The sequence below is a fragment of the Myxine glutinosa genome, chromosome 5, assembly GCF_964187855.1.
Source record: "Myxine glutinosa chromosome 5, kmMyxGlut1.1, whole genome shotgun sequence".
NCBI classification, from domain to species: Eukaryota; Metazoa; Chordata; class Myxini; order Myxiniformes; family Myxinidae; genus Myxine; species Myxine glutinosa.
In genome coordinates, this window is record NC_136265.1 from 165,477,251 (window position 1) to 165,504,940 (window position 27,690).

The window sequence follows — 27,690 nt, forward strand, 5'->3', positions numbered from 1 at the left end:
ACGTAATTTATTAATAACATGAAGTTGGGCTCATGTTCATCAAGATACACGCGCACATAAAATTATCATCGTCGTTATACTTATAGGCTGGAACAGCCCTTTTAAATTAATTCCAAAAAGAATAAGACGAAAATTTAAACTATTTACTGTACCTCGCGATTCACGACTGGGCGGTGTACTCGGCTTCGTTGCTCCAAAGGAAGTACATCTGCACATTGAGTGGCTCGACTGAGTTTTGCGTATTTTTCACATTAATTAGCGATTATTCTTTATTAATATATTATTTTAAAATATAAACTTAATTCCCTATTGAGCCTATTTTAAATTGAGCCTATTTTAAATTTATTCGGTGATTCCAGTTGAAGACAGAGATTGAGAACACGAGTTGCAACTCGGAAAAGTATTAGTAATATTATTTAATATTCGTAATTAGTTGTAACATAACCGCAGCTTACTTACCCTGGCAGTTAACACTTAACATATTTCACTCGAAAGGAAGAAAAAGGTGGGAATGGAAGAATATATTTTCTCCTCAAAAAAGAAGAAGAAGATTCCTGTTGGATTAAGGTTTTAACGTCGCACATCCAGTGACTTCTGCATTCTACATACATATATATAAACTGAAATTCAAAATTCTCCTGAAGAACGACTTTATGAAGATCACTTTCCACTTTCCAGATTCTCGCCCCGTGCACACTCCTAGCGACGAGGCCTACAGGATTTGTCTTAATCAAGGTGAGCGAGGAAACCTTGCCTAACTAATAACGAAGTGTGTGTATGCGTGTTGGGTAGTCGGGGTAGAATTTACACAAGACAAGGAACTTTGGCGCAGGAGGAGGCCATTTGGCCCATCATGATCACGCCTGCGCTGCACCAACCCCGGTATCATTGTTATGCGCCATCGATGGATTTGCGCTGTCGACCGATCGCTCTGCGCTATCAATGGATCCATATGTTCCATGCACAACTAATTGTTCCTTCCCTTCCTCAAGTGAGGAAAGTTACACATTATTAATACTAGAATATAAGACACCTCACTTTGCTGACGGAAAAGCCAATCTTTGTTGCGATGGCTAATCGATAGGGGAAGGAAAAAAAAAAAGGATTCCTGGGAGATCCTGCTCTCCTTGCAGGGATAACCAACGTCACGTGTGGGCATTTGCAGTTTTGACGCGTGTCCATGGACCCATAAAAAAAAAAAAAACAATTTGGATCACAAACACTCCCGGGAGTTACCCTAATCCACTGTTGGATTTATTATAAACAAAAAAAAAATAACCACCTGTAGAGGCCATTTTTCCCCGCAAAGCGGGGGTTGGCCTTTTTCGGGGACCGTGGTTGTTGTTGTTTTTCGGTCCCCTTTTTGAAGCAATGTTTTACGGCCGGATGCCCTTCCTGACGCCAACCCTTTTTGCCGCCTTTAACGACAAACAGGGAATTACCAGTGAACTGGTACTCACAGGGGTCCCAGCCCTCCTATTTTTCCTATTTATTCCTACTTTTTAATAGGATCCTATAAATCTCCTATTTTTTGGTGGAAATTCCTATTTTTCCTATTTTTTAACCCTCAATGTTCCAAAATTTAAATTGATATATTAATTAGTAGAATTTCTGTATCTAAGCGTCAGAACAGACATTCCTATACCAATCGTCAGCCATGGAATTGCTTTCTGGGTCCATAATCGCAAGACAAATTTCCAAAACGACTTTAAGCTCAAATCCCCGAAGAACATATGTCTCTTTGTCTTTTTCTCGAAAACCGTTTGTTCGATCGATTTCACAAGTGGTGAGTGCATTTTTGAGGACTCAACAAAGTGCAGTGTTGAGGAAAAATTGAGTATGCAGTGATGACGTCACAAATATATACTGTACGAAGTGGAGGCATGTCGTTTACACCATGGTGTAAAGTACATGTTGTTATTGATCTCGACTGGAAATGATATGTATATCTTATGTATATTATGTTATTGTTATTTTTGACTTTGTCCTAATATTAAGTATATCCTTCCAAACAATTGTTTTACCTTTATGATTCGTGCTTCATGCTATTCAGTAACAGAATTATAAAAGATAAAATGAGATGAAAATAATATAACTATGTTTATCACGCATTTCTCTTGGATTATCTCATATACTTTGTGAAGAATGACTGAATGATACCTTGACCATTATCATTGTCCTTTGTCTTATTTCAAAAGTTCAGCTGAGCTCAATTTTTAAGGTTTGTACTTTACTTAGAGTAACAAAACCAACTGTGAACTTTGCGGTTATTCAGTTATTACTAACAACCTTTCCCTAAAGATTCTACCTGAAATTGAACTTTTCTACTAATTTGCTAAACATTGACATTTGATACTACATGTTTAACTCAATCTTTCGCTTATTACAATGAGATTGTATTTTGCCTAAAACTAATAGTATTTGGCAAAGAACTAATTCAATCGACAATTCACACATTTCATCATTTAATTGCAGATAATAAAGAAGGACCACGACACAAAATAGGGATTACAACTTAATTCTGTATACTTTCGTGTGGTAGTTGCATATTCAGCTTTTAACAAAATTACAGTAGAATTAAAATTTACATACGCAATGCTGCACAATAGGTAATGCAAGCAATGTAGGACAATAAAAAAACAAACAAACAAAAAACAATAAAGACTGTTAAAGTCTTGTTGTTTCATAATCTTCTGAAGATAGTACAACAACAATACCAAAGATACATAATTGAATTGTCATCGCTTAGCTTGAACTCAGATTAGTGTTCAAGCTATTCAGCAGTGGAGAAAATGCAATTATCGGGTGGTAAACATGTTAGGACATGTTATTTATCATCTTTCTTGTTTCAGGTATAATCTGCAGACCGGTAAGAAATTTGTTGATTTGCCTTTAAATTACTTTGTTTGTTCTCATTATTTTACTAACTTATGTTTCAGTTTTGAAAAAAAAAACTGTTTGGTTCACAGTTCTTTCCACTTCATGCGTTAACAGGTTAGGATTTTCTATGCTAATTCATTTAATCTTATCTCATATTTGTTTTCTTTTTGACAGGTATACTCCCAGCAGTATAATGCCTGGTGGGAGAACTAAATTTAACCCAGAGTGGTTGAAAAGTGGACATGGATGTAGGCTTTCTGACTGGTGTCAGCCTAGCAAGTCCTCAGTGTTCTCAGCTTACTGCTCGTTGTGCCATTCGGAAGTGAGGTGTGACAATCAGGGTGTGAAACAACTGACACAACATGCCCAAAACAAAGGGCACCTGAAGCGTGCGAAGGAACTGCTGGGTGGGTCACAGACGTTGCTGACATTCGTTCAACCATCAACTTCATCTGCTTCAGCATCAGGGTCAGCTTCTACAGATGAGCCAAGTCGTGCAGCTTTAGTCACTCAAGTAGCCGACCTCGGAAGGTATGATTACAGGCTGAGTCAACCCCCCTGGCATTAATTCATCGATCGACCGGGATTCGAACCCAGGATCGTAGGATCCTAAGCCGGTACCCTAACCGCTAGCCCAACACCAGGGATTTATTGAAATCCGTTAATTCGTTCTCAAGTTATAACACGACAAACAAACAAACAAACAGACAGACAGGCAGACATTATTGATGTATGGCTCCTTTTATAATATAGCTTATCTTATTGAAGAGCAACAAGTTTCCAAAGGGAAGGAACAATTAGTTGTATATGGAACACAAAGCAACGTCAACCACAATCACGAGCTGAAGTAATACATGGGAAAACGTGGAAATACTAAATAAGACCAGTTCTCTTTGTTAATCTAGTTGGCGGTTTATTGCAACTTCAACAATGAACACGGTCTGAAAGACATAAGAACAAACATAATGATCAGTAATGATTAAGAATCCTCTATCTCCCCCCAAGTCTTTGGCATGGAAAATATAAGTGTATAACAAGTGTGTGTGTCTTTTGGCATGACAAAGACTGAGAATATGAAGAATATATGTAACTAAGGCTGTACTGGTTAAAAACAATTCCTGTTTATCATCACTTTTTTTCAAAAACGTGGGTAGGGAGGGAGGGTTTGTTATTGTTTTTTTTTTCAGAGTGAAATTTTAATGGATTAATTCAACGCACAATATGTTTTTTTCTTAAATATACTTGATCGGACATACATGATGAATCATGTTATGATTTCTAAAGTAGTAAACCTTCGTATGTACGCACTGATACGATTCAAATAAAGAAAATAAAGAAACCTATGTCACATTGAGTTCTGTTTACTTTTAATATTTGCTGAAACATATAACAATGGTAGACCAAAACTTCGGCTTTTAAGAATAATGTCCGGTTGCCATACATGTATCTATCAGCAGCTATTGCCATAGCATTCATACATATTTGACTAGAATTCCTCGCCACGAAATATCACTTCATGGTATCGGTACATGCATATTGAGCAGTTTGGTAGACATGGAAGAGGACATAAACCACATCAAAAGGATGTCTGATTCGCGTTTATACATCTATCTATCAACAGCTACTGCTATTATAGCACCTATAGATGTATCTATCTATCAGCAGCTACTGCTATTATAGCACTCATAGATGTATCTATCTATCAGCAGCTACTGCTATTATAGCACTCATAGATGTATGTATCTATCAGCAGCTACTGCTATTATAGCACTCATAGATGTATCTATCTATCAGCAGCTACTGCTATTATAGCACTCATAGATGTATGTATCTATCAGCAGCTACTGCTATTATAGCACTCATAGATGTATCTATCTATCAGCAGCTACTGCTATTATAGCACTCATAGATGTATGTATTTATCAGCAGCTACTGCTATTATAGCACTCATAGATGTATCTATCTATCAGCAGCTACTGCTATTGTAGCACTCATAGATGTATCTATCTATCTATCAGCACCTACTGCTATTATAGCACTCATAGATGTATCTATATATCAGCAGCTACTGCTATTATAGCACTCATAGATGTATGTATCCATCAGCAGCTACTGCTATTATAGCACTCATAGATGTATCTATCTATCAGGAGCTACTACTATTATAGCACTCATAGATGTATGTATCTATCAGCAGCTACTGCTATTATAGCACTCATAGATGTATCTATCTATCAGCAGCTACTGCTATTACAGCACTCATACATGTTGAGTAGAGTTCAACACCAAGAGAATGTTGGTTGCCGTTTATTCATGTATCTATCATCACCTACTACTACATGTAGTGTGGCGCTCGTTTAATTTTTGACTAGAAATCCACAGCAATAATTATCACGTGAGACTCTCCCGTTTGCCGATGATATTTGGCTTCTCCTTCAGAATACCAACTACTTCTTGAACTTCCGAGTGGGCCTCTTCTCGGCAGTACGACTCTTACTGCAGGTACTGCATATAGGATATGACTCATCTGTGGTACTCAGCTCCTCAACACAGCCACACAAATAGCACACATCTTCATAGCCAGCCGTGTAGTATGGCTTCTCTGTCGCATCGTTGCATGCGATATTGGCTTTGGCGTAGACATTATTGAAGACGTTTGCCTCATTGGTCTCCTGCAGATCGGCGAAGTTCGAGCACATGTAACTTGGCTCAGACAGTACGCGAGCACATACAAAATTCGAACCTGTTCCTCTGAGCGGGAACGGATTTTACTGACTTCGCGAGTAAAAAAAATATATATATATTTTTTTAAAGGGGCGGACGACTTTTATGGGGCGGGCGGCGATGATAAACAGGAATTTTTTTTTAACCAGCCTAACTTTGAAGCTAATTGAAGAACTGGTGAACCAGAAACCAAACACAATGTCAGTAATGGTCAATGCCAGAATCATGCCATAGTCAGAGTGCCAGGCAGGCTTGCTAGTGCTTCGGCCGGACCGTCTGGGTGCAGCAGCTGGTTTGTCAAGCGCAGGGCGTGTGGTAACCGTATTGGGTTTGGGACCACTGACTTGAGGAGGTGGCATTGGAGGCGCTGCACTGATATGCCGAGTTACCTGCGATGACTTAGCCATAGATGGGGATGTAGCATCATCAAAGAGCTGATGGTGGCCAGGAGGGCTCCGGTTGACCCTGGGTGATTCAACAGGAAACGTAGCAGGTGGCTGCGGAGGCGGAGCCGCGGAGTAAATTATAGGGACGTTCCTTTACCTCATAAGGGGATTTCCAGTAAAAACATTTCATCGTTTGTGTATTCGTGTGGAGTTATTGACTGACAGAAGATGTTCTACGCGCTCTTATTTCTCACGTTCGCTCCTCTTTCTCCAAACTAATATACTCCCAGAGTTGTCCCATCTCGTTTCTTTCTTTCTGAGCCTCACCCGTCACTGTCTTGCCAGCTTCGGTTGCGATTTCCATCAGGTGGACGTCGACCGTGTTCATAAATAAGACCAGTTCTCTTTGTTAATCCAGTTGGTGGTTTATTGCAACTTCAACAATGATCACGGTCTGAAAGACATAAGAACAACAGGTGGCTGCGGTGGAGTGGTGTCAGAGTTGATGGTGGGATGTTGCGGTGGCATTGGACTAGTAATGGATGGGCCATAAGCCTCCTTGTGACTGGCCGGAGTTGTGGTGTGCACAATGCATGGGTGTGGGATGTTCTGCCGGACCATTGATCTCTGCACTCCAATATCACCATCTATCGTCAATCTTGGTAGGGGTGTTAGCACAGGAATGTACTTTCGCAGGAATTTCCTATTGCGCAGAGTAACCCTTCCTGAACCGTCAACTCTTACCACATATTGGTCAAACTGGCGAACCTCGATGATGATGCCGGTTTTGTCCCATTTGAGGGGGTGTGGCCCGGTCTGATTCTGGATGCGAACACAGTCGCCGACAACAAGGGGCAAGAGTCTCTTGGTATGTTCAGACCAGCGCTCAGCGTCTCTCATGTGGCGGTTGCGAAGTGCTTCCTCCCGAGCCGCCAGAGTCCTACGCCAGATGTTATGAGGTTTGTATCTGCCAGGTGGTATTGGGATGAAGTCTCGAATTGGGTGGCCAAAAATGCACATCGCTGAAGAGAGTTTTGTGTCTCTGTCTGGAGTATTTCTATACTGGAGCAGTGCACGTTGGAATGCATCGGTATCAAGGCCTCCATTAGGGCTAGTGTTGTCCATGAGAAGACGCTTCACAGTCTTGACACCAACTTCAGCACGGCAGTTGCTATGTGGATAAGCTACTGAGGAGAGTCGATGATGTACACCCCAGTCCTTGAGGAATTGACGTGTAGCGACAGCTGTGAATTCAGGACCACAATCAGAAGCTAATTCATCAGGGATACCAAATGTGACAAAGGTACGTCTTAGGCAAGCGATGAGTCCAAACCAAGAACGTACATCTGTGATGTCCTTGGGTGTTGGGAAATCGAGGATCGCGCGTAGGTATTTCCTGCAAGGACGGACAATATTGGGAGTTATTTTGAACCCAGCAAATTCCACTATATCTTCGCCAAACACAAACTTGTCAGGGTTCAGGGTGATTACATTCTGTCCACAGGTGTCAAGCCACTGAACAGCCTGGAAGAAACTGTCTGCCAGCGAGTCAGACCATAGCAAGACGTCATCAACGCATTTGGTCTTATTGGGGATGTCAGACACGATCTTGTCATAACGTCTTGTATATCCATCGCCAGACGCAATATTCCCTTGAGGGGCTGTTTTATAGCGGTATCTAGTATCTACCTCAGGGTGTGATGAAGGTGGTCAGGTGCCAGTCTTCTTTGCAGATGGGCACGCTGTGGTAACCGTTCCACGCATCAAAGACCGTCTTCTTCTTACCGTTCGGAACCGATCTAGCCTGATGAAAGGGTGATGGCGTGTGATGTGTTTCCCGTGTAGCATGGGCGTTGAGGGCCTGGAAATCAACGGTGCGGCGTGGCTGGCCATTCTTCTTTGCACAGACAACCAATCTATGGCACCAGGTGACGGGTTCACCAATGGGGACTGGTTCAAGCACACCCAACTGTACATCGTGGTCTATCCCAGTTTTGACCACATACCGCCAGTGTAGTGGGACTGGTACCGGTGTGTGGTGTGCCACTGGTTCAGCATTAGGATCCACCATCAGTTTCATGGGCGGGCCATCCATTAGAGGCAATGTTTGATGCTCACAAGTGTTAAATGTGCTTGACTTATAGTATTCAAGGAGATACTGTTGTAGCTTCATGCGATTAGCATCAGTTACGGGAAACGGAAGCTTTGTCGGGGGTGGTGGGGGTCGACGACGCTGAGGGCAACGGCACGCTGTAGTGGGGTCTTCCTGTAAGACTGCTGTTGCGTCCGGCTGCTGTGCTGTCAGGTCTACACCAATCTTGGGGAAGCTATCCGGGATGATGTCAAGGGCGACACAGGCTTCTCTGCTGAGGAAGAGCTTGTCAGAGCTTTCTGTGACATAGGTCATTTGCCTAGTTTCAACAGCCTGACCCCGTTTGTCTTTGCCCGACAAGCGGAGTACAGTGGCCCCAAGGATATTGATGCCTCCATTGTTGGCAGTGCGCATTCTCATGGTTACTGGGATGAGGTCAGATTTGCGCAAACCAAGGCGGTGGATGACCTTTATACCAGCAAGGAAACTCTGGCACCCTGTGTCTGCCATCGCGGGGACATGGCAAGTCATGGTCTGAGTGGAAAGGTCAAAGCCAAGGGCTGCGTAGTCTTCGCGCATGATTTTGACAGTCACACTAACAAATGGTTGAGGTTTTGAACCCTTCCTGATCCATGTATTAGAGAGTTTGTCATAAACATGGTGGTCAAGGGTGATGGAACGCTCACTGCGTGATCGACCCGAATTAATAACGTTATCAAACTCATTACATTCATGCCCAGATATGTTAGGAGTTTCATTTGACTGTTGTTCTGATATGTGGACAGTACATAAGGTATCAAACACAGCATTTTCACTGTTATTAGAAGAGGCACTCGTGCGTTTGGGTTTGTTCCTACTGCGACATACACTCTCCATGTGATTATCGCGATCGCAATGCCCACATCTGTTACCATATGCCGCGCATTCCATTTCACGAACGTGGGCTGGGGCGCTCTTCCCGTGTCCCTTTTTGCCACAGTAGGAGCATGGGTCGTTTCTGTCCTTGATGGTTACTTGCTTGGCCTTTTGATATGTGCTGCTAGCTGCTTCCACTGAGTGTGTGTCCAGTAGTGTAGATGCTGACCGTTTGCCAGATTCTTTAGCCTCAATGAATTGGAAAACGTCCTCCAGGATCATGTCCTGGTTCTTGTCACCAAGGAGGCAAGCTGGATTTCAGGGTCAGCAATTCCTCGTGTAAGAACAACACGCACGATCGCTTCTGTGTAGTTAACTTCAGCATCACAACTAGGGCATTTGATTAGGAATTTGCATATTCCCGCTTGACCACGTAGGTGGTCCCCGAAGCTGCGCACTGTCTCATCACGGTCTTGACGCATATTATGTAGTGCTACTCTGGCAACCATAGTGTTCTCTCCGCGACCAGCAAGTTTTTTAATGGCTGCCATTACCACCTCGATGGGTTTGTTTGAAAGGCTACCACCTGTCGATCTTGTTAGATCCTTGCGCAGAGGTTCGTCGCAGCACTCTAGTAACTGCACTACTTTATCGTGGACAGTGATTTTGGTTGCATCGACGTATTCAGACCATCGTGACTCGAAGTAAGCCCACTCTTCACTGGAGCCAGCGGCGACAATTGTGGGCCTTTTGACTTTTTCAACCTTGGTGGCATGTCCAGGGGCGTGTATGGCACTGTGGGCAGTGATGAGTGCAGCCACGATAGGAGGATCGAGGTCTTCAGTGGTGTACTGGTGTAGTCACATCCGGCGATTGGGCATCCCACAGCAGGCATCGTGGCTTTGGTCAACTTGCACCGTGTTCATAAATAAGACCAGTTCTCTTTGTTAATCCAGTTGGTGGTTTATTGCAACTTCAACAATGAACACGGTCTGAAACACATAAGAACAAACATATAATGATCAGTAATGATTAAGAATCCTCTAAATACCACACTGTACCCGGGAAAATACCTTGGCGATCACATTGGGGATTCGCCACAAGGATGTTGAAATCGGCTTGGAAGACGCGTTGGAAAAAACCAAAGTGAAACTCTGTTTCTTCATTTAATATATTATGCCTTTCACGTTTTATTATGTTATAATCGTTTCTATATAAAATGTCATTTTAATACGCTACTTGCTTAAAACAATTTTTATATGACTTTACATTAGTGACAAAAAGCAAGTTGAAATGAAAAGGTAAGGGGGAGAAATTATACACGTGGCTGATCAGATGACGGCAAATTAATGATCGAATGTGATGAATACCAAGAATGGTACTGTTATGCGTGATCAATCGATGCCTGCGCGAACAATGGATCCATTGATAGTGCAGCGCGATAGATCGATAGTGCAAATCCATCGATGGCGCATAACATCATCACCCATCCACATACAATCTACCCAGCCAGCATGTCCAGCTGGGGCCCATATGATTCCTATGTGGTCTAACTTGTGGGTCCCATGTGTGTCCCCACACGTAGGCCCAACTGGATTTGTCCATATGTGTCATATGACGGCTGTCGATTTGTCTATATAAACGAGCCCAGCTGGATCGGCCTCCACCAGGGGGCCAACTGGGTTGCCCACGGCAGTGCATGGGCTTTTTGTGGGCTAGCCCATGTGGGCTGGGCATGGGCTTTTTGTCGGCTAGCCCACATAGGCTGGACATGGGATTTGCATGGGTTATACATAGATTTTTCCTGGGCCTCATGTGAATGCAAATGGGGTGTTATTAGCTGCAACATCACATCTGCTTTACTGTCAGTAGAAATATCGAATGGAGTGTATTTTTCGAGAGGCTTTTGCTTGAAGTTATCTTAAAGAACATCCCAACTTGGATCTGTCAAAACAAGCTCATCTATCTATAATTCCAGTAATCTCTGTGTGTTTGTTTGTTTGTACGTTTGTACGTTTGTTTGTCTGTGACCGCTGTTTCTCGACAACCACGGGTCCGATATACTTGCAACTTGCCAGGTATATTGCTGGGGACCCGAGGATGTGCCTTTTCAAGGTTTGAAATTAATCGGACAAGTACTTACCGAGCTATGGCGATTTAGCCGTTCGCCGTTCGCTTTGGCGTTGCGAATGGACCAAACCATTGCATGTAAATAGAGGGGGGGGGTTCTGTGGTCGTTGCGAATGGACCAAACCATTCATGTAAATAGAGGGGGGGGGGTTCTGTGGTCGTTACTGCCACGTGGTTTCAAAGTTTTTTTTTTGTTGTTGTTGTTTGCACGCATGTTTTTTTGCACCCACGTACGGGCACGCCCTAGGATGTTTACACACACACACCCCTACACAAATTTTTTTTTTTTTTTTTTTTGGCAAGGAACGGGCACGTCCTAGCTTATATATAGTACGGGCATGCCCTAGTAATGGTAAATACCTTAATAATTCAATGGTGTTCCAGTGGAATTTTAAATTTCTTGGAACATCTTGTGGTATTCCTGCTTCCAGAATAGCAAGGGTGTGAACCTCTGAACGTTTGACGAAGATTAGATCCGTTCACCCATCCCTGAGAGAAATGGCGACACACACACACACACACACACACACACACACACACACACACACACACACACACCGACAAACATCTCTCTTAGAGTATTATAGATTTACAAAAAAATCAAACTTTCAACCCTTTGCCCATCCAAACCAACTATTTCCCAGCTGGCAATGCCGGGTACTCCTGCTAGTTTTGATATGAGAGTTGATTGAGTTCTGGTACTAGCGTTATCACTCTCCGTAAGACCCTCTCTATCTTATCGGCATCTACATTAAATCGTGAATGCCAAATTACATTTCCGAATCCTAGTGGAGGACGGACCAGTCGGACCATAGAGTTGAAGAGGACTGCGAGAGTTTCTTTTGTGACACTGGAAAAGGTCCCTTTGATAAGACCCAACATCTCATTAGCTTTGTTGACAGGTGCATCTGCATGTGTATGAAAAGCCGAACTCATATATACCAGCAATAGCCGGACGTTCTTCTCCACTCTTTGGCTCCAACACTTAGCCAGTACGTGTCTGGCAGCTCCGCTCAACTGCACATGATTAAACTTGTGAAGCAGACACATACTGACGGTGTGATCCCCATTTAGAAAGGTCACGCCCCCCCCCCCCCCCTCCCTGGGTAAATGACATCAAATGGAAGACCCTGTGAGATTTGCCCTTACAATTGGCGTTCATGGTTGGCGAGCAACCCGCCGGACTGCAGATTTATTCGAAGCCGGCGACTTGAGGATCGAATCTCGAACTGTAACAATTTATAAATAAATATAATATACAGTCACGTGAAAAAGTAAGTACACCCCATGTAAAGTTTTGACTTTTTCAACATATTTCAACATACAGCTATTTGATCTTCATTTCAACAATATTGATAGATAAAGGTGATATAATATAACAAATATCATGAAACATTTACATTTTGTAGTCCATTGTATGATTTAAATAAACATAAATGCAAATTTCACATGTGGAAAAAGTAAGTACACCCTTGGCTCTAATAGGTGGTATTGCCCCCTTTGGCAGAAACAACCTCAAGTAGGTGTTTCTTATAACTGTCTACCAGTCTCTGACATCGACTGGGAGAAATTTTTGCCCACTCCACCATGCAGAAATCTTTCAGCTGTGCTATGTTTGAGGGGTTTCTTGCATGCACAGCTCGTTTCAAATCCCCCACAACATCTCGATGGGATTTAGATCCGGGCTTTGACTTGGCCATTCCAGAACCCTCCATTTCTTTCTTTTCAGCCATTCCTTGGTGGATTTACTGGTATGTTTAGGGTAATTGTCATGTTGCAAGGTCCACCTTCGGTTGAGCTTCAACTTTCCGACAGATGGCCTCACATTATCCTCAAGCACCCTCTGGTACAATGAAGAATTCATAGTGGATTCTATGATTGTGAGCTGCCCAGGCCCTGTTGCAGCAAAGCTGCCCCAAACCATAATATTTCCACCACCATGCTTTACAGTTGGTATCAGGTTTTTGTGGTCAAATGCTGTCTTTGGTTTTCGCCAAACATGGCTTCTGGTACTGTGGCCAAATAGCTCTACGTTTGACTCATCTGTCCAGAGCACATTGTTCCAGAAGTGCTGGTCTTTGCCTCGGTGTTCATTGGCAAACTTTAGTCTTGCCCTGATGTTCTTTCTGAACAACAAAGGTTTCCTCCTGGCACACGTCCCATAACAACAACAGCAGTTGTTTGGAATCTTCTCCACTTGTAGATGATCTTCCGGACAGTCGAATGATTGATTTCAAATTGTTTGGAGATCTTTTTAAATCCCTTCCCAGACTCGTAGGCATCTATAACCTTCTTTCTGAAGGCCTCAGAGAGCTCTTTTGATCAAGGCATGGTGACGCCGCACACTTCAACAACAAAGAGCAAACCAAACTAAATATCTGAGGTTTAAATAAGACAGGTTCCTCCAAGATCCTCTCTAACGATGTTCTAATCATTTGCACCTGAGCTGGTGCACCTGATTCTAATTTTAGGTTTTTGAAGTAGTGATAAATGTAGGGGTGTACTTACGTTTTCCACATGCGAAATTTGCATTTATGTTTATTTAAATTATACAATGGACTACAAAATGTAAATGTTTCATAATATTTGTTATATTATATCACCTTTATCTATCAATATTGTTGAAATGAAGATCAAATAGCTGTATGTTGAAATATGTTGAAAAAGTCAAAACTTACATTGAGGTGTACTTACTTTTTCACGTGACTGTATTTGTTTATATTATATATACACATGTTGTGTATTATGAGGTCATATCGTCTCGATTCTTCAAGAGATGTACTTACAAAATGTTCTTCCAAAATGAACTTACAAAATGTGTCGTAATGTCCGGATTTCTATCCGTTCGTCTACTTTTTGCTATTTTTGCTAATCCTTATCACCCGACTGATTGCTCCGAAAATGAAAACATGAATACTAGACAGTAGTCCACACAATCGCTCGGGCTATGATTTTTCGATTTCGGATTGAGGGGAGGGGAGGTGTGTTACAGTGGAAGACTGAAGACGAATGCTGTCTATCCGTCTGACTGTCCCACCCTGAAGTTAGTTTGTTTTTCCTCTGAAACCCTCATTTAAACTTGTTCTCAAATGTGTGTGATATTTGTGTGTGTGTGTGTGTGTGTGTGTGTGTGTGTGTGTGTGTGTGTGCGCGTATGTGCATGCGTGTGTATGTGTGCATCTCCCCCCCCCCCCCTCTACTCCCCACCTTCCCCCCCGCCCCTTCCAAAAAGCTGAAATGTTTGGAGTGAATCGACCAAATTACTTGTACATAAAGGTTCCGTGCATATCGGGGTCGGGTATCCACTCCAGCGTGAGAATGGCCAGGGAGCCAGAAACACTTCCTTGGATTGATTCCATTTCTTACCCTGGAACAGGGGGTTGGGGGTCTGGCATTGCCACAAAGCTTCAAAAGCATGTCTGCTGATACGCTGCATGGCTCAGTGTAGTTAATTTATCAGTGGGTTGTTCCGGGCCCCACATAAAAGCAGCCCATACTATTGTCCGTGGTATAACTGTGCCAGGATCATATTCGATCCACCAACATCTCAGGCTCTGAGTGGATGCTCTTACAATAAGGCCAATACTTGGCCTAATTGTAATACTGTATTTTGTATCCTTCATGAAATTCTCATCATGTATGTAATTCCTCTTCATTAACGGTATGGACCTCAAACATCCGGGGCCTTCGTTCAAACTTAACTGATCTCTCCATACAGGTTGCTTCTGTCAAACCAGACGTGATCTGCTTAACAGAAACTTTCCTCCTTTATGATGTCTCTGATTCCATAGTATCTCTCCCGGGCTACTCCCTCCTCCGGTATGATAGACCTGAGCCTCGTCCTGGAGGCGGGGTTGCTATCTTTATCAAAAACTCTCTTCCTCACTCGCCCTGCACTGCACTCTCTCCACCTCACCCCCAGGAATACCTCTGGCTACGGCTTCCCCTTCGCTCCCACCTCTTGTTCATATGTGTGTTGTACCGTCCACCAAACAGTGATGACTCCATCTACATCTCGCTGTCTGATGATATGGACCAACTTCTATCTACTCATCCCAACTCTCTCTTCCTCATATGTGGTGATTTCAACTGTCATCATGCCAGTTGGCTGGGTGTGGGTACCTCTCTCACCAGCCATGGCTCCTCAGCAAAGGACTTCTGCGACTCACTGGGACTGACACAATCTGTCAATTTCCCGACCCGGATCTCAGTCAACGGAACATCTTCTCTTCTGGACTTGGTTATGACTAACTTCCCTGAAAATGTCTGCTGCTCTTCTTCTGCTCCGATCGGATCATCTGATCATGTCCTTGTTAAAGTGGACATCTCTCTGACCATCCTCAGGGAGCCTGCTCAGCGTCGACGAGTCTGGCATTTCACTCAGGCCAACTGGCACGGTCTTCAAGCAGCCATCAATCATCTGGACTGGTCTCCCATCTCTACCACCTCTGACATCAACTCATCCTGGGAATTCTTCCAAAGTAAATTGCTCTCTCTCATGCACAGATTTATCCCATCTCGTCTTCAGTTGTCATACCCTTCCTCCCGTCCATGGTACACGGAATCTTGTGGTGAGGCTGTTGCCCAGAAACAACTTGCCTTCGTCTCCTGGAAAGCAAATCCAACGGAAGGAAATCTCATTTCCTTTCACAAAGCCCGAAACAAGTGTGTGTCCACCCTCAGGAGAGCCAGGAAACAATATCTCTCCATTCTCAAGACCGAACTCTCTTATCTGTCTCCCTCTTCCAAATCCTGGTGGCGTCTGGTCAAATCCGTTTCTGGTGTTTGTTCCCCCTCCATCCCCTCCCTTACCTCAAACGGCTACACAGCTGACTCCGCACGTGAAAAAGCTGAATGCCTCAACTCTGTGTTTGCCTCTAAATCTTGTGTCCCAAACCCATCCCTCTCTGTACCCACCATACCCAGTCGTACCCTGCTGCTCCTGGACTCCGTGTCCTTTCCTCCTGACAAGGTGGAAAAGTTTCTGTCAACCCTCGACTCTGATTCTGCAACTGGACCCGACGGCATCAGCCCACGGGTCCTAAAATCCTGCTCTGCTGCTCTATCTCACCCTCTCTCTGTTCTCTTCACCCTCTCTTTTGCTCAAGGTCAACTGCCATCTGCTTGGAAATCAGCCAACATCACCGCTTTGCACAAAAAAGGTGCAAAAACAGATCCTAGCAACTACAGACCAATCAGCCTTCTCCCAATTATCAGCAAAGTCATGGAATCCATCATTGCTTCGGATATGAAATCTTTCCTCTTCTCCAATGGCTTGATCTCTGATCATCAATTTGGTTTCAGACCAGGTCACTCTACTCTGGACATGCTGCTTCTGCTGTCTCAACAATGGATGGAGGTCCTCAATGCCAAACAGGAAATTAGAGCTGTCTCCCTCGACATATCACGTGCCTTCGACACGGTCTGGCACCCCGCTCTGCTCACCAAACTCTCCTCCTTTGGTATCCATGGAAATCTCCACGCATGGCTGGCGGACTTCCTCTCTAGTCGTCGTCAACGTGTGGCCCTGAATGGGTTTCTCTCATCTCCTCTTCCTGTTCAGGCTGGAGTTCCCCAAGGCAGTGTTCTGGGCCCCGTGCTTTTTCTGGTCTTCATCAATGATCTCTCTGACTCTCTCGAAAATCCTCTCTATCTCTTTGCTGATGACTCCACTCTCTGCCGCTCCATTCCTCTTCCCTCAGATCGGCAGTCTGCTGCCTCCTCACTCTCTGAAGACCTGGACAAAATCACAGACTGGTCAAACAAGTGGAACATGTCTTTCAATCCTGACAAATCTCACACTCTTACTATGTCTCTCCGAAAAGATCGACTGGACAACCCTCCCATCTACTTTCTCAACAATCCTCTCCAAGAAGTTCTGTCGCTCAAGATTTTGGGTCTCACTATCTGCCATGATCTTTCTTGGGAAAACCACATTTCCAAGCTGGCCTCCAAAGCCAGTCGCCGACTGGGCATCCTCCGTCGTGCGAAGTCCTTCCTCGGCACACCTGAGCTCCTCACCACATACAAGGCTTTCATCCGCAGCTCAATGGAATACTGTTCTCCCCTATGGGCCGGTGCTCCTGCCTCACACCTAGCTCGGCTTCACGCTGTTGAAACCAAAGCTTTCAGAATTATTGGAATCTCCCGCGATGAAGCTATCTCTGAGGGCCTTTCACTCACTCACCGCAGGCAGGTAGGTGGTCTTTCTGTCTTCTACCGACTCCTCTCCGGCCTTGCACCCCCAGCTCTCTCTGTGCTCTGTCCCCCAAATATTCCTACAGGTCGCACAAGATCTGCCAGCAACCCTCTGATGGTTAAACTGCCGAAATCTCGGCTCTCTGCTCACCTTCACTCTTTCATTCCTCTTTTCTCCCGCCTCTGGAACAAACTCCCTCACTCCCTTCAATCCCACTCCTCCCTCCAGGTCTTTAAAACAGCTGTTCACCACCATCTCTTATCTTCCCCCATCCAAAACCTTGATCTTTTCTACCCCCTGCTAATTCACCCCAGATCCACCTTGTTTGAAATTCCAACTTCTTTCCTGGAAGTCCTGGCAGTGTCCATATGTTTTATACCTCTCCCACCGCCCCCTTCCCACGCCCCCCCCCCCAAAGCCCTCGCCCTCTCTCAGATCTCTCGATGTCTCCATGTCTCTCGGTCCCTGCTCTCAAATGTTGTGTTTGTGTCCTTCCCCCTCTCTCCCCATCTTGTCTACCGCTCCCTATGTTATATGTTTTATGTGTCGGTTTGTCTTTCTGTGTGATTAATGTTCGCTCTTTCACAAGCCTCGACCTTGTATACAAAAAAAAAAAAAAAAAAAAAAAAAAAAAATTCACGACATTGATGGAAATCACCATTTTTGGAAATTATGGCATTATTATACATGTACTGTATTTAGTGTACAGACAAAAGCCGAGCACCAGCCAATGAAACTGACTCGGTAGCCTTATGATCATCCATCCATCCATCATTTTGCTTTTCTTCTCTGTTTTATTTTAGGATTGTTGGCGGTATGGCCTGCGGATTGGTGCTGGACCCCAGACGGGACTTCCCGGCTTGGCTTTCGACCCAGGGCGTCAGCTCCCGTGTGGCTCAGGTCGTGGAGCGGGAGTTGGGGATTGGAGATTATGAGGCGCTGCTGGCATGTGCAGAGAGTGCTCAGGTTCGCTCCGAGTTGTTCGTGCTGGCCCGAGAGCGGCTTTCCTTCGCCACGTATGCCGTGCTGAGACGTACCATTGAGGGTTTGGCCTCCAGGCGTCAGGACGGCGTCGAGGCATCTCATGATGCCCTGAGTCTCCAGCCAATCCTGAGTGGTCTGCTGGATTCCATGGTGGTGCTTTTAACCACTGTGAGTCAGGAACTCTCGCTTTCCGCGCAGAGACTCAGTTCCTTGGAGCCTGTGATTTACGGGCAAACGGCAGTGGAAGCTGAGGTTACCACACAGGCATACGCGGTCTCAGAACCAGGTTGGATGGTGTGGTCACTCTTTTTTTCTGCTTGCAGTTTTTTTGCTATTTCTCTCAAATTTGTGCCACCACTTTTTGTTTTCATTTTTCTGTTTTTACTTCACGCGTGAAGCGCATGGTGGGGCAAAGCAGTTGGTTCACTGTGTTTGGCTGTCTGTCTGGAATTGTGATCAAGGAAGTACTTGATTCCATTCGAATGTTCTATTTTGAATAATGTGGAACATGAATCGGAATATTCAGATGAAACTTGGTGGATGATTTCGGTAGGTGACAAGAACAAGCCAATTCGATTTTCTAGCGACTGCCGTTCTATTTACCCCCGCCACCGAAGGTGGATGGAGATTATGTTTTCACCCTAGTCTGTCTGTCTGAACAGGGTATCCCAAAAGGTTGTGAACACATTTGTCTGAAATGTGGTGAACAGGTTGGGTGTGTGACGAGGACTAATCTATTTGATTTTGGTGAAGACACGAATTCGGTACCGGATACGAGAGGTTTTTTAATTTTTTGAGTGATTCTTCACCATTGAGAGATGGGACCAAAAACAATATACTGTGGGGGATACCCCATAGAGGCTGGGTTGTTCGTAATTCACTGTCACGGGACCAATGGGACTATTGACGGTATGGGCGTGGCGTGCGCTCGGTTATTGGAGCCACGCCCCTTTAAGAGGATCGGGCGGAAGTGATGGGGGGTATATAAAGAGGAGTTCCGGTCGGGTTCAGGAAGTCTGGAAATAAAGGAGCCTTGAACAATTCAAGAAGTTTTTAGCCTTTCGTTGCCCGCAACTCCTACACTACTGTATTACACGATATTTCAAAAAGTTTTGAGATGAGTTGCAACAAAACTAGGTGGATGAGTTGGGTAGGTGACAAGAACAAGCCGATTAGATTTTAGTTCAGCTCTCGATCCATATTCGTCCTTTCAGTGGGATACAAAATGTAAACTGTTCAGCCTGGCGGAGGTATGCACTCCACTGAGTGTTGTTCTAGTTGTTTTGGCAAAGCTACTTATACATTACTAGCAGGAGTGGCCCGAGTACCGGGCGTTGCCCAGGTAATGCTCCAATCCTGTTGGCATTTTGAATATTTTTATTTGTGGGGGCCTGAAACACTTCCCTTCCCACTAAGGAATGGGGTCTGAGATCATTTAATTTTACCTTCCACATATCTACAAAGGCTTAGGCACTATAGAATGATAAATAAAAAAATCTAAATTTTTTTCTTTGCCTGAACCACTCCCTGGCACTCATTGATGAAACTCTGAACGTTTTTACGAAGACCCCAACAATCATCACTGAGAAAACTAGTGACACACACACACACACACACACACACACACACACACACACACACACACACACACACATCTCGTTTTGTCATTTCTGTTCCTCACAATTCTAACTCTCTCTTTTATTCACACACACACACACATGCACACACACACACACACACACACACACACACACACTTAATTAATTGTACAGTATCGGTTGTTCCTAAACTTAGATATAAATAATTTAAAGGATTGTTGTAAATGATGTTAATTTCAGAACATCCCATATTCAACTTTATTTAAATTGGAAACCTCAAACATAGTTTCTCCACCTAAGTCCTAAAGCAAGAGCGTTAACCCGTAAGCAATTGACTCGTTTCCCGACTGCATGGATCATCAGCTGGGCACCGTTGTTCCTCGAGGTTTCAATCCTTTCAGCCCAGGACCTCTCCTAACAGGCGGATCCACAACCTCGATCATGGATCCACATCAATAGATGGTACATCAGTAGATCCACAACCTCAGTTGCGTCCAGGCAGTCAGTCAACCCATCAATGCAACATCACTTATTCCAACTTTACTCGCAATAGGATTTAATGTATTATCATATATTTATAACTTTCCTTACACACTCGATAATATGATAATATCATTAAATCATGTACATCTTACCTTAAATACATCAATTTACCAACCAGCATGACCACACCACCTACCTCTGGATCAAACTGTATTTCGAATGTCCAAACTGCCACCTATAACGGTTTTTGGCATGCTGCCGTACATTGATTTGTTGTATATTTAATTATTATATTGTACTGTATTTACATAAAGATCTCATGAATAATATTTTTACTATTCGTATTGTATTTTACTAATTCGATTTGGTGCCTTTTTGTGATTTTAAAGAAAACTTGTTTTAATCTACCAACTGCAGCCCCCTGTGCTAACATACGTCTGACTAGTTGTAATTTATTGACCAGTTCAGAGCTGTGTGTGGTTGCTCTCACAGTCCGAATTATTTCACCTGCAACCGTACCATAAAATAGCTTTTTGGGAATGTTGCTGTCTAAGAAAGGCATTCGGACAATGTGGAATGGAAATGCATCTCGTTTATCAAATAATTTGGTGTGAAATTTATTATTATGGATGTCAATTTGTAATTCTAAAAAGGAAACTGAAGTGGAAGTTTGGTTTTCCTTTATTAATTCAAGTTATTTTGGATATACATCATCATGAAGCTGCTCAAATATAAATCCATCATTAATTGCCAACAAATCATCAATGAACCTGAAGATGTTTCCGCATCTTCGTGCAGTTGTTAATTTATTCTGGCACATGTTCTGGACCCAATCAAACTCGTACATGTGCAGAAACAAATTTGCAAAGAAAGGGGCCGGATCTGAACCCATGGGTATGCCCACTGTCTGCTGGAGTATCTTGTTGCCAAATGTAAAGAAACTGTTGTTTAGCAGAAATCGAATACTTTCTTTGAGTTTACTTTTTGAAAAACTGCATGAATATTGTTTATCCTTTACAGACCAGTGTGCTCTGTTTTGATATACATTAATGCATACTCTATTACCTCCTGCAAATGCTTTATCTATTGCTCTGTCCAATGCGGTTACTAGCTTGTCATGTGGAATGTTTGTGTACAACAAACAACAACAACAACAACAGGCATTTTAAGGCCATTTTCACTGCAAGAGCGGGGGTTAGCCTTACGGTCCCCATGACAATCTTCTCCAAATTGGCATGGTTCTATTTTTGAGGCAATATTTTTATGGCTGGATGCCCTTCCTGACGCCAACCCTTTGAGTCGCCTCTTACGACACGCAGGGATACGGTGTACCTATTCTAAACCGGGGTACACACCGGTATGTACAATGTGGAAAAATCAAAGGTTGAAAGACATTTTGCCTTACCCTTGTTGTTAATGTTATGGATACTGTCGATTACTGGTTTGGAATTGTCAATGATCCAGAATTTCTTAATACCAGAATAAAACTTCACTTTTTCATGGTAGTTTTTTAAGCATTTATAGATTAGTTTCATTGCCGCTGTAATACTGCCCGACAAAGGTTTGAAACTACATTCTCTACTTGCGATGATGTACCTCATCTTACAAGGGTGTTTGTGCATTTTTGGGATCCAGTAAATGAATGGTAATTTATGTTGTTTATCCGGAACTAACAGTCTTTTCACCGTTGAGTGATTTGTATGGTGTTGTATCAAGTCTGTTTTGTTATCGTTACTTATTTTGTAGGTCTTTGAAATTCCCGTGTCTAAGCCCAATTCTTCCAAAAGTGTTTGAATGTAGAATGTTTTACATACAAATGAAATCGAACACACACACACACACACACACACACACACACACACACACACACACACAAACATCTCTCTTATAGTATAGATTTATAAATCACCAAGAACTATACAAAGTGACTGTTCAAATGACATGGTGGTATTCTTTTGATTGATATATTTTGTTGACTTTGTTGGAACTCTAATGGCAAACACAGGATTGCAAGAAGTGATGCAAGCAGCATTTGGTGGTGTGAAATGATGATGTGATGTGACAATGTCCCTGGAGGAGTGATACAGATCACACTGAAGCTTTGCAACACTGGGCATTAAGCCTCCACATAACCAGGCAGCTGCAGAAAAACCCAATTGAACTGGATGACAGACACAACCCTCGTCAAGGAAGATTTTATGAAGAAGAGGGAAAGTCGACAATTTGATCTGTTGAAGAGGACAGAAAGAAGATTCGGGAAATGCTCACTACATAAAATCATTTTTGTGAACTATATGTTTCTTCTTTGTCCCTAAAGATGATACAAATTATCCTTAACATGGGTTCTGGTTCTTGGACAAATGGATCACCTCAATCCAGAAGACCACCCGCAATAGTTGGTGAATATGTATCCTGGAAAATTGGCACCTGACACGGCGAATGTTGACAGAGCACACAAAATTTGCAGGAAGCAGTTACAGCCATTCCGGTCAATTTTACTTTTTGTATTTCCATACATTTTTTCGTTGTCACTATATTGGTTGCTGTAGTAACCTCAAAATTGTCTGTATTGAAGAACAAGATGAACATTGACGTCTCAGCGTGACTATATCCTGCACCAGAAACAGTAGTGATAGGTGGTTCAGCTATCTTGTGAATTGTTCATTGGCCTCAAAATAAATTTGGCTGAGATTGTGTCAAATCCCGGGGCGAGACTAATAAGTGCAGAAAGTAGGAGCGATCAATGAGAGGAGAATGTTCCTGCTTTACTCCTGCAAAATGTATCTTAGCCTGAATTGCATCAACATGATTTCATATAGATTGCTTTGAAATGACGTGTTGAACATTTATTTGACACTCATTTAGTAACCATGCTCGTGTTAATCTGTGTATGATAAGCCCGGTTGACAAGCTGGTATTCTCTTGCAGAGGCAATGATTGGGACAGGATCTGAAAGTGAGACTCACATACAGGAATGTTCGTCAAATCAAGTACTGAATGCTGACTTTGTGAAAACGGAGCCTTTGTCATCAGGTGATATGTGGCTGATATACTCCATATGAGTGTTCTTATTTGTCACCAAAAGCTCGTGGCAGCGTGAAGTGTCTTCTGTCGTGATTTTTGAAGGTCACGCGCAATTAAACTGATGATGTTTTACTTTCGAGGTTGACAGGTGCTGTATGTGATTGGACTTGAGTAACCGGAAGTTGGGGGAAATTTAAGGAAAGCAGTGATGATCTTTTATTAATTTTGAGGGAAAAGAAAACCTGTCTGTTAGCCCACCATCGGTAAGCTTGCCTACTGGCCCGTACTACCCAGAAGGTAGTAGGGTACGTATAATAATTAGTGAACGTTTCTGCCGTTGAGAACCAACCCAGGAAAGGTCACCATTCTGCAGCATTGCTGTACGTAAGTTAGGGCTGGAATCTGGTTAAGGTAGGGCACATGGCACACAAAGAGCACTTTCTGATGGGTGGATCTCCACTTACTAGCAGCATCAGGATGTTTAAAATTGGGTGAGGAATCTAACTGAAGAGGAGTTGGCTCTCGTAAAGGATCAGACCTCTCCCGCAAGCCAAATACTTTTATTTTATACATTTTCCATTTCCAAAACACTTGTATTCCTGTTCTTGGGAATTATCTTCGGATTAACAACAATAGTAGCAAACTGTGTTTGCAAAAGGATCAACAATCGATTGATTTTTGCATTCCAGATGCTTCATTGTCGGAAAAAAATACTGTTCTTTGTTCGTTTCACATTTCTTTCCACATTTCCCTTTATGATTCAAATTTTTGCTTTTTCTTTATTTCTCTCCTTCTTTATCTATCTGTCTGAGGAGAAGTGAATTCTTGCAGAATTTTTTTCTGTAACGTTCACTTGACTGCACCTGGATGTGTTTGAGGGTAGTGGAGTAGCGGCTGAAACCCGAATCCTATCCAGGTTCCACCTGATGACTCCATTTTTGCTCTTTGCTTATTTGGGTTCCTTCTGATGATTCCAATACAGTATTTGGTTTTCCATTTGATTATGTTTCTTTCATATCTTGATGCTGTGTGGGCTGTGCTTCCCCAATGAAGGACCTCTTGTAGTTTAGACCTGTTGCTCCTTTTACATACTGCCTCAAAGCACCAATGTGAGTGCACCAGCTACCCAGATGGGAGCACGGTAGAAAAGATTTTCGGCCAATATTACTCATATGTCCTGTCCTGTCTGTCATATTTCAGGTGAAACCAACATGCGACACAAGGCCGGTGATTTAATAAACAATATTGTTGCGTTTATAGGGGGTAGTGATACCATAGACCAGGTAGAGTGTATGGATTAGTGTGCTCCGACTGTCGCAAAGAAGAAGAACCACCATGTAATAAGTAGGGAATTTGTTCAGCCCAGATGTCATGTAAGGTGCATCTTCGTTCCCATCATGAGGGGTAGGGTCATGTTAATTAGTTTAGGGATTATGTTAATTATCCTCTGTATGTCGTTACCTCTGTACTCTGTACTTTATTCCTATGTCCCTTTTAGCGCCACACCAGAGACTAGCTGAAATTGTGCATTTCAACACCCTAATTAAAAGCTAACCGGAAGTCATGCATCAAGCCCTACCGCTGACAACCCCGACTTGGGAGGCACACAGACGGGCAGGCCTAGAGGCCACACCCCCGAGGAGCTGTGATTGGGCGGGGTTTGATTGACAGAAATGACGGGTAAGTTGGAACTCGCTGATAGGGTCGGAACGGAGACATGTTGAGATGACGTCAGAGCCCGAGGAACAAAGGACCGTGTCCCCGACATTTTGCTCTCCGACATGTGGGGAGTTCAGAACGCTCTGACCGATATTTGTCGATCTTGCGCATTCTCGCCTTGAACTTCGTACGAACGGTGGCATTTTGCTCTCGGGCTCAAGGAAGCGATCGTGAACGGCCGCGTTTGGAAATCTTGCTGGTGGTCGTGAGGAAGCCGAGCCGCAGCCCGGGAGCTGCGGTTTTCCGTGCAGAGGATGGGTGGACGAGCACGGCGTGGAAGAGCGTGCTGCACGCCTGCTGTTCGCTTCGCATGGAAGGCCTACTTCACACCAACGGGCTCGGCCTAGTGAAACGAGGGTGGACTGAGGCCTACTCGCGCCAACGAACCAGCTCACTTTCCCGCCAAGAACGTAGCCGCATCCAGACTGCACGCTCGGGGCCTGGACTAGTCCTGACGAGACGCACTGGTCGAGTCGAGCTAACTGCAATTGAATAACCAAACACGTTTATTTTCAGTTATCTTTCCCTTTGTCTGTGTACTGGATCTGTGTGTGGGGACATCCCATTTAGGACTTAATTTACCGTGCATTATTTTGTATTACCGGCATTTATTTTAACTAGGGCATGCCCGTACGTGGGTGCCCGTTCCTTGCCAAAAAAAAAAAATAACGCTACCCGTACGCTCTACCCCGCCCGTACGCCCGTACGCCCGTAAACAAAAAAAACAACGCTCTTCGCTTCCGCCCTTCGCTCTGACTGAATTGGGAAAAATAATGCGCATAAGAAATCGAGAAATTATTATTTTCTCCGGAAGAAATCGAATTACGAACCGTAATGGCGCGCGTTCTGTGATTGGCTGCCGGAACTGGAAGTGAAGTCTTCACTGTCCGGAAGGTCGCAAATCGCAGTTACGATGAATCGCAAATTAGTTTTAATTAGTTTTAAAACATAGTTTAACGCCAACATAGTTTGCCAACGTGAAATAAATGAATACGCTCTCAAATGTGCCGTCCGAGGCAGAGTCTGTTCGCCACGTTCGGCACACGTGATAGCTCGCTGCTCTCTGATTGGTTGAATCGTTTTTTGGACATAGCTCGGTAACTACTTGTCCGATTAATTTCAAACCTTGAAAAGGCACATCCTCGGGTCCCCAGCAATATACCTGGCAAGTTGCAAGTATATCGGACCCGTGGTTGTCGAGAAACAGCGGTCACAGACAAACAAACACACACACAGACATACACACACACACACACACACAGAGATTAGTGGAATTATCGATAGATAAAGCCAGCATTTATTGTTGTACATTTTAAACCTGTGTCGGTTGAGATTATTTATCCAGGTGCGAAGACGTCGGGTGGAAGCCGTTCAGGTAAGGCTCCGGTTTCCCCCCTCCCTCTTGCTCCCCCATGCGTATTCTCCGCTATATTTTTGAACTGAATGCCTCGGAGTAACAGCTCGTTTGGTCATCCATGCTTCCCTATGGTGTTCACCAAGGGTAGTGTTACGGATTCGTCACTTCCGTTGTTGTGGTTTTCATCCACTGTAAACATTTTTTATTCCATGTACTATTATTGTTTTCAAAAGGTTTATTGTTTATGAACTGTTTTCAAAAGGTGAAAAAGTTAGAGTTAAAAGAAATCGGAAACCGGATCTGGAACCGGATGACGACGAAGAGGAAGAAGAAAAAGAAGGCGGAGCGAGTGAGTCGGACCAGAAGCATAGTTGCTTTGCGGTCTGGAGCGAACGTTGGCGAGCAAGAGTCACGAGGGAACTTTGGGTTTCCCAGGAAAGGGATTCCTGCGACAGAGTTGTTATCGCTGTGACAGATCAACCTGCGTGTCAGGTTTTTGGCGTTGGATTCCGAGGAGAATCATCATCGTGCCGTCACGCCTCGAGAACGGGCCGTCGGCCATTTTGACTCGTGCGCTTTGCGCATCGTGCAAGGTCTTTGCTTCGCTTCAGCCATTTTCCCTGCATTCAGACGTATCTGGTGTGTGTGTGTGTGCAACGTGGCTTTTGAAGGTTCATTTGCGGTTCGCCAACTGTGAGCCGTGAAGCGTCCATACCCGAGGGTGTGATTTCTCAGTCGCCTGGAGGGCGCCTTTGGATTTCCCAGTCGCCTTCAGGGTGCCTTTGTGCAGCTTTGACAGCGGGACTGTACTTGTCATCCGAACGGGATTCTGGTCTCGATTGGACATCGTTCTGACGATCGCTGGAGCGGATCGACTTTGGCTTGAAGCCGGAAGCAACTTTGGCTTGAAGCCGGGAAAGAGACAACGACTTTGGCTTGATGCCGGAATAGAGACATTGGGGAATGTTCTTGTTTCACTCAATTGGAGCACAGTGAGTTATATATTACGAAACTGATGGTACCATCATAGGATATATATAGATTGTACTTTTGATTACTATTATTGTTGTACTGTTATTCTTGTGTGATCTTAATACAATATGTGTTTGTTGGTAACAATTGGTGTGGCTTCACCATTGATCTTTGACATACAGAATAACACATTTTTCTGCCGTGACTCCTCTCGGGGCTCGGAGGTACAACGTGACCAGGGGGTTTGGGGAGGAGCACGTAACAGTAGTCACACGACAATATTTATT

At 43.8% G+C, this 27,690-nt stretch overlaps 2 protein-coding genes across 2 annotated transcripts in view; both read left to right on the plus strand.

Moving 5' to 3' along the window:
• LOC137426794 (uncharacterized) overlaps positions 1 to 27,690 on the plus strand; it is a 150,189-nt gene that overhangs the window by 97,187 nt on the left and 25,312 nt on the right. The window contains exon 7 of the mRNA XM_068115692.2: positions 23,260 to 23,364. Coding sequence (XP_067971793.1) covers positions 23,260 to 23,364 — 105 coding nt within the window. The remainder of the gene's footprint in view (positions 1 to 23,259; positions 23,365 to 27,690) is intronic.
• Positions 352 to 18,771, plus strand: LOC144892414 (uncharacterized). Its single transcript, XM_078779011.1, has 3 exons — positions 352 to 735; positions 3,055 to 3,411; positions 18,070 to 18,771. The coding sequence occupies exons 2-3, from the start codon at positions 3,074 to 3,076 to the stop codon at positions 18,644 to 18,646; spliced, it is 915 nt and encodes a 304-aa protein (XP_078635137.1). The 5' UTR covers positions 352 to 735; positions 3,055 to 3,073; the 3' UTR covers positions 18,647 to 18,771.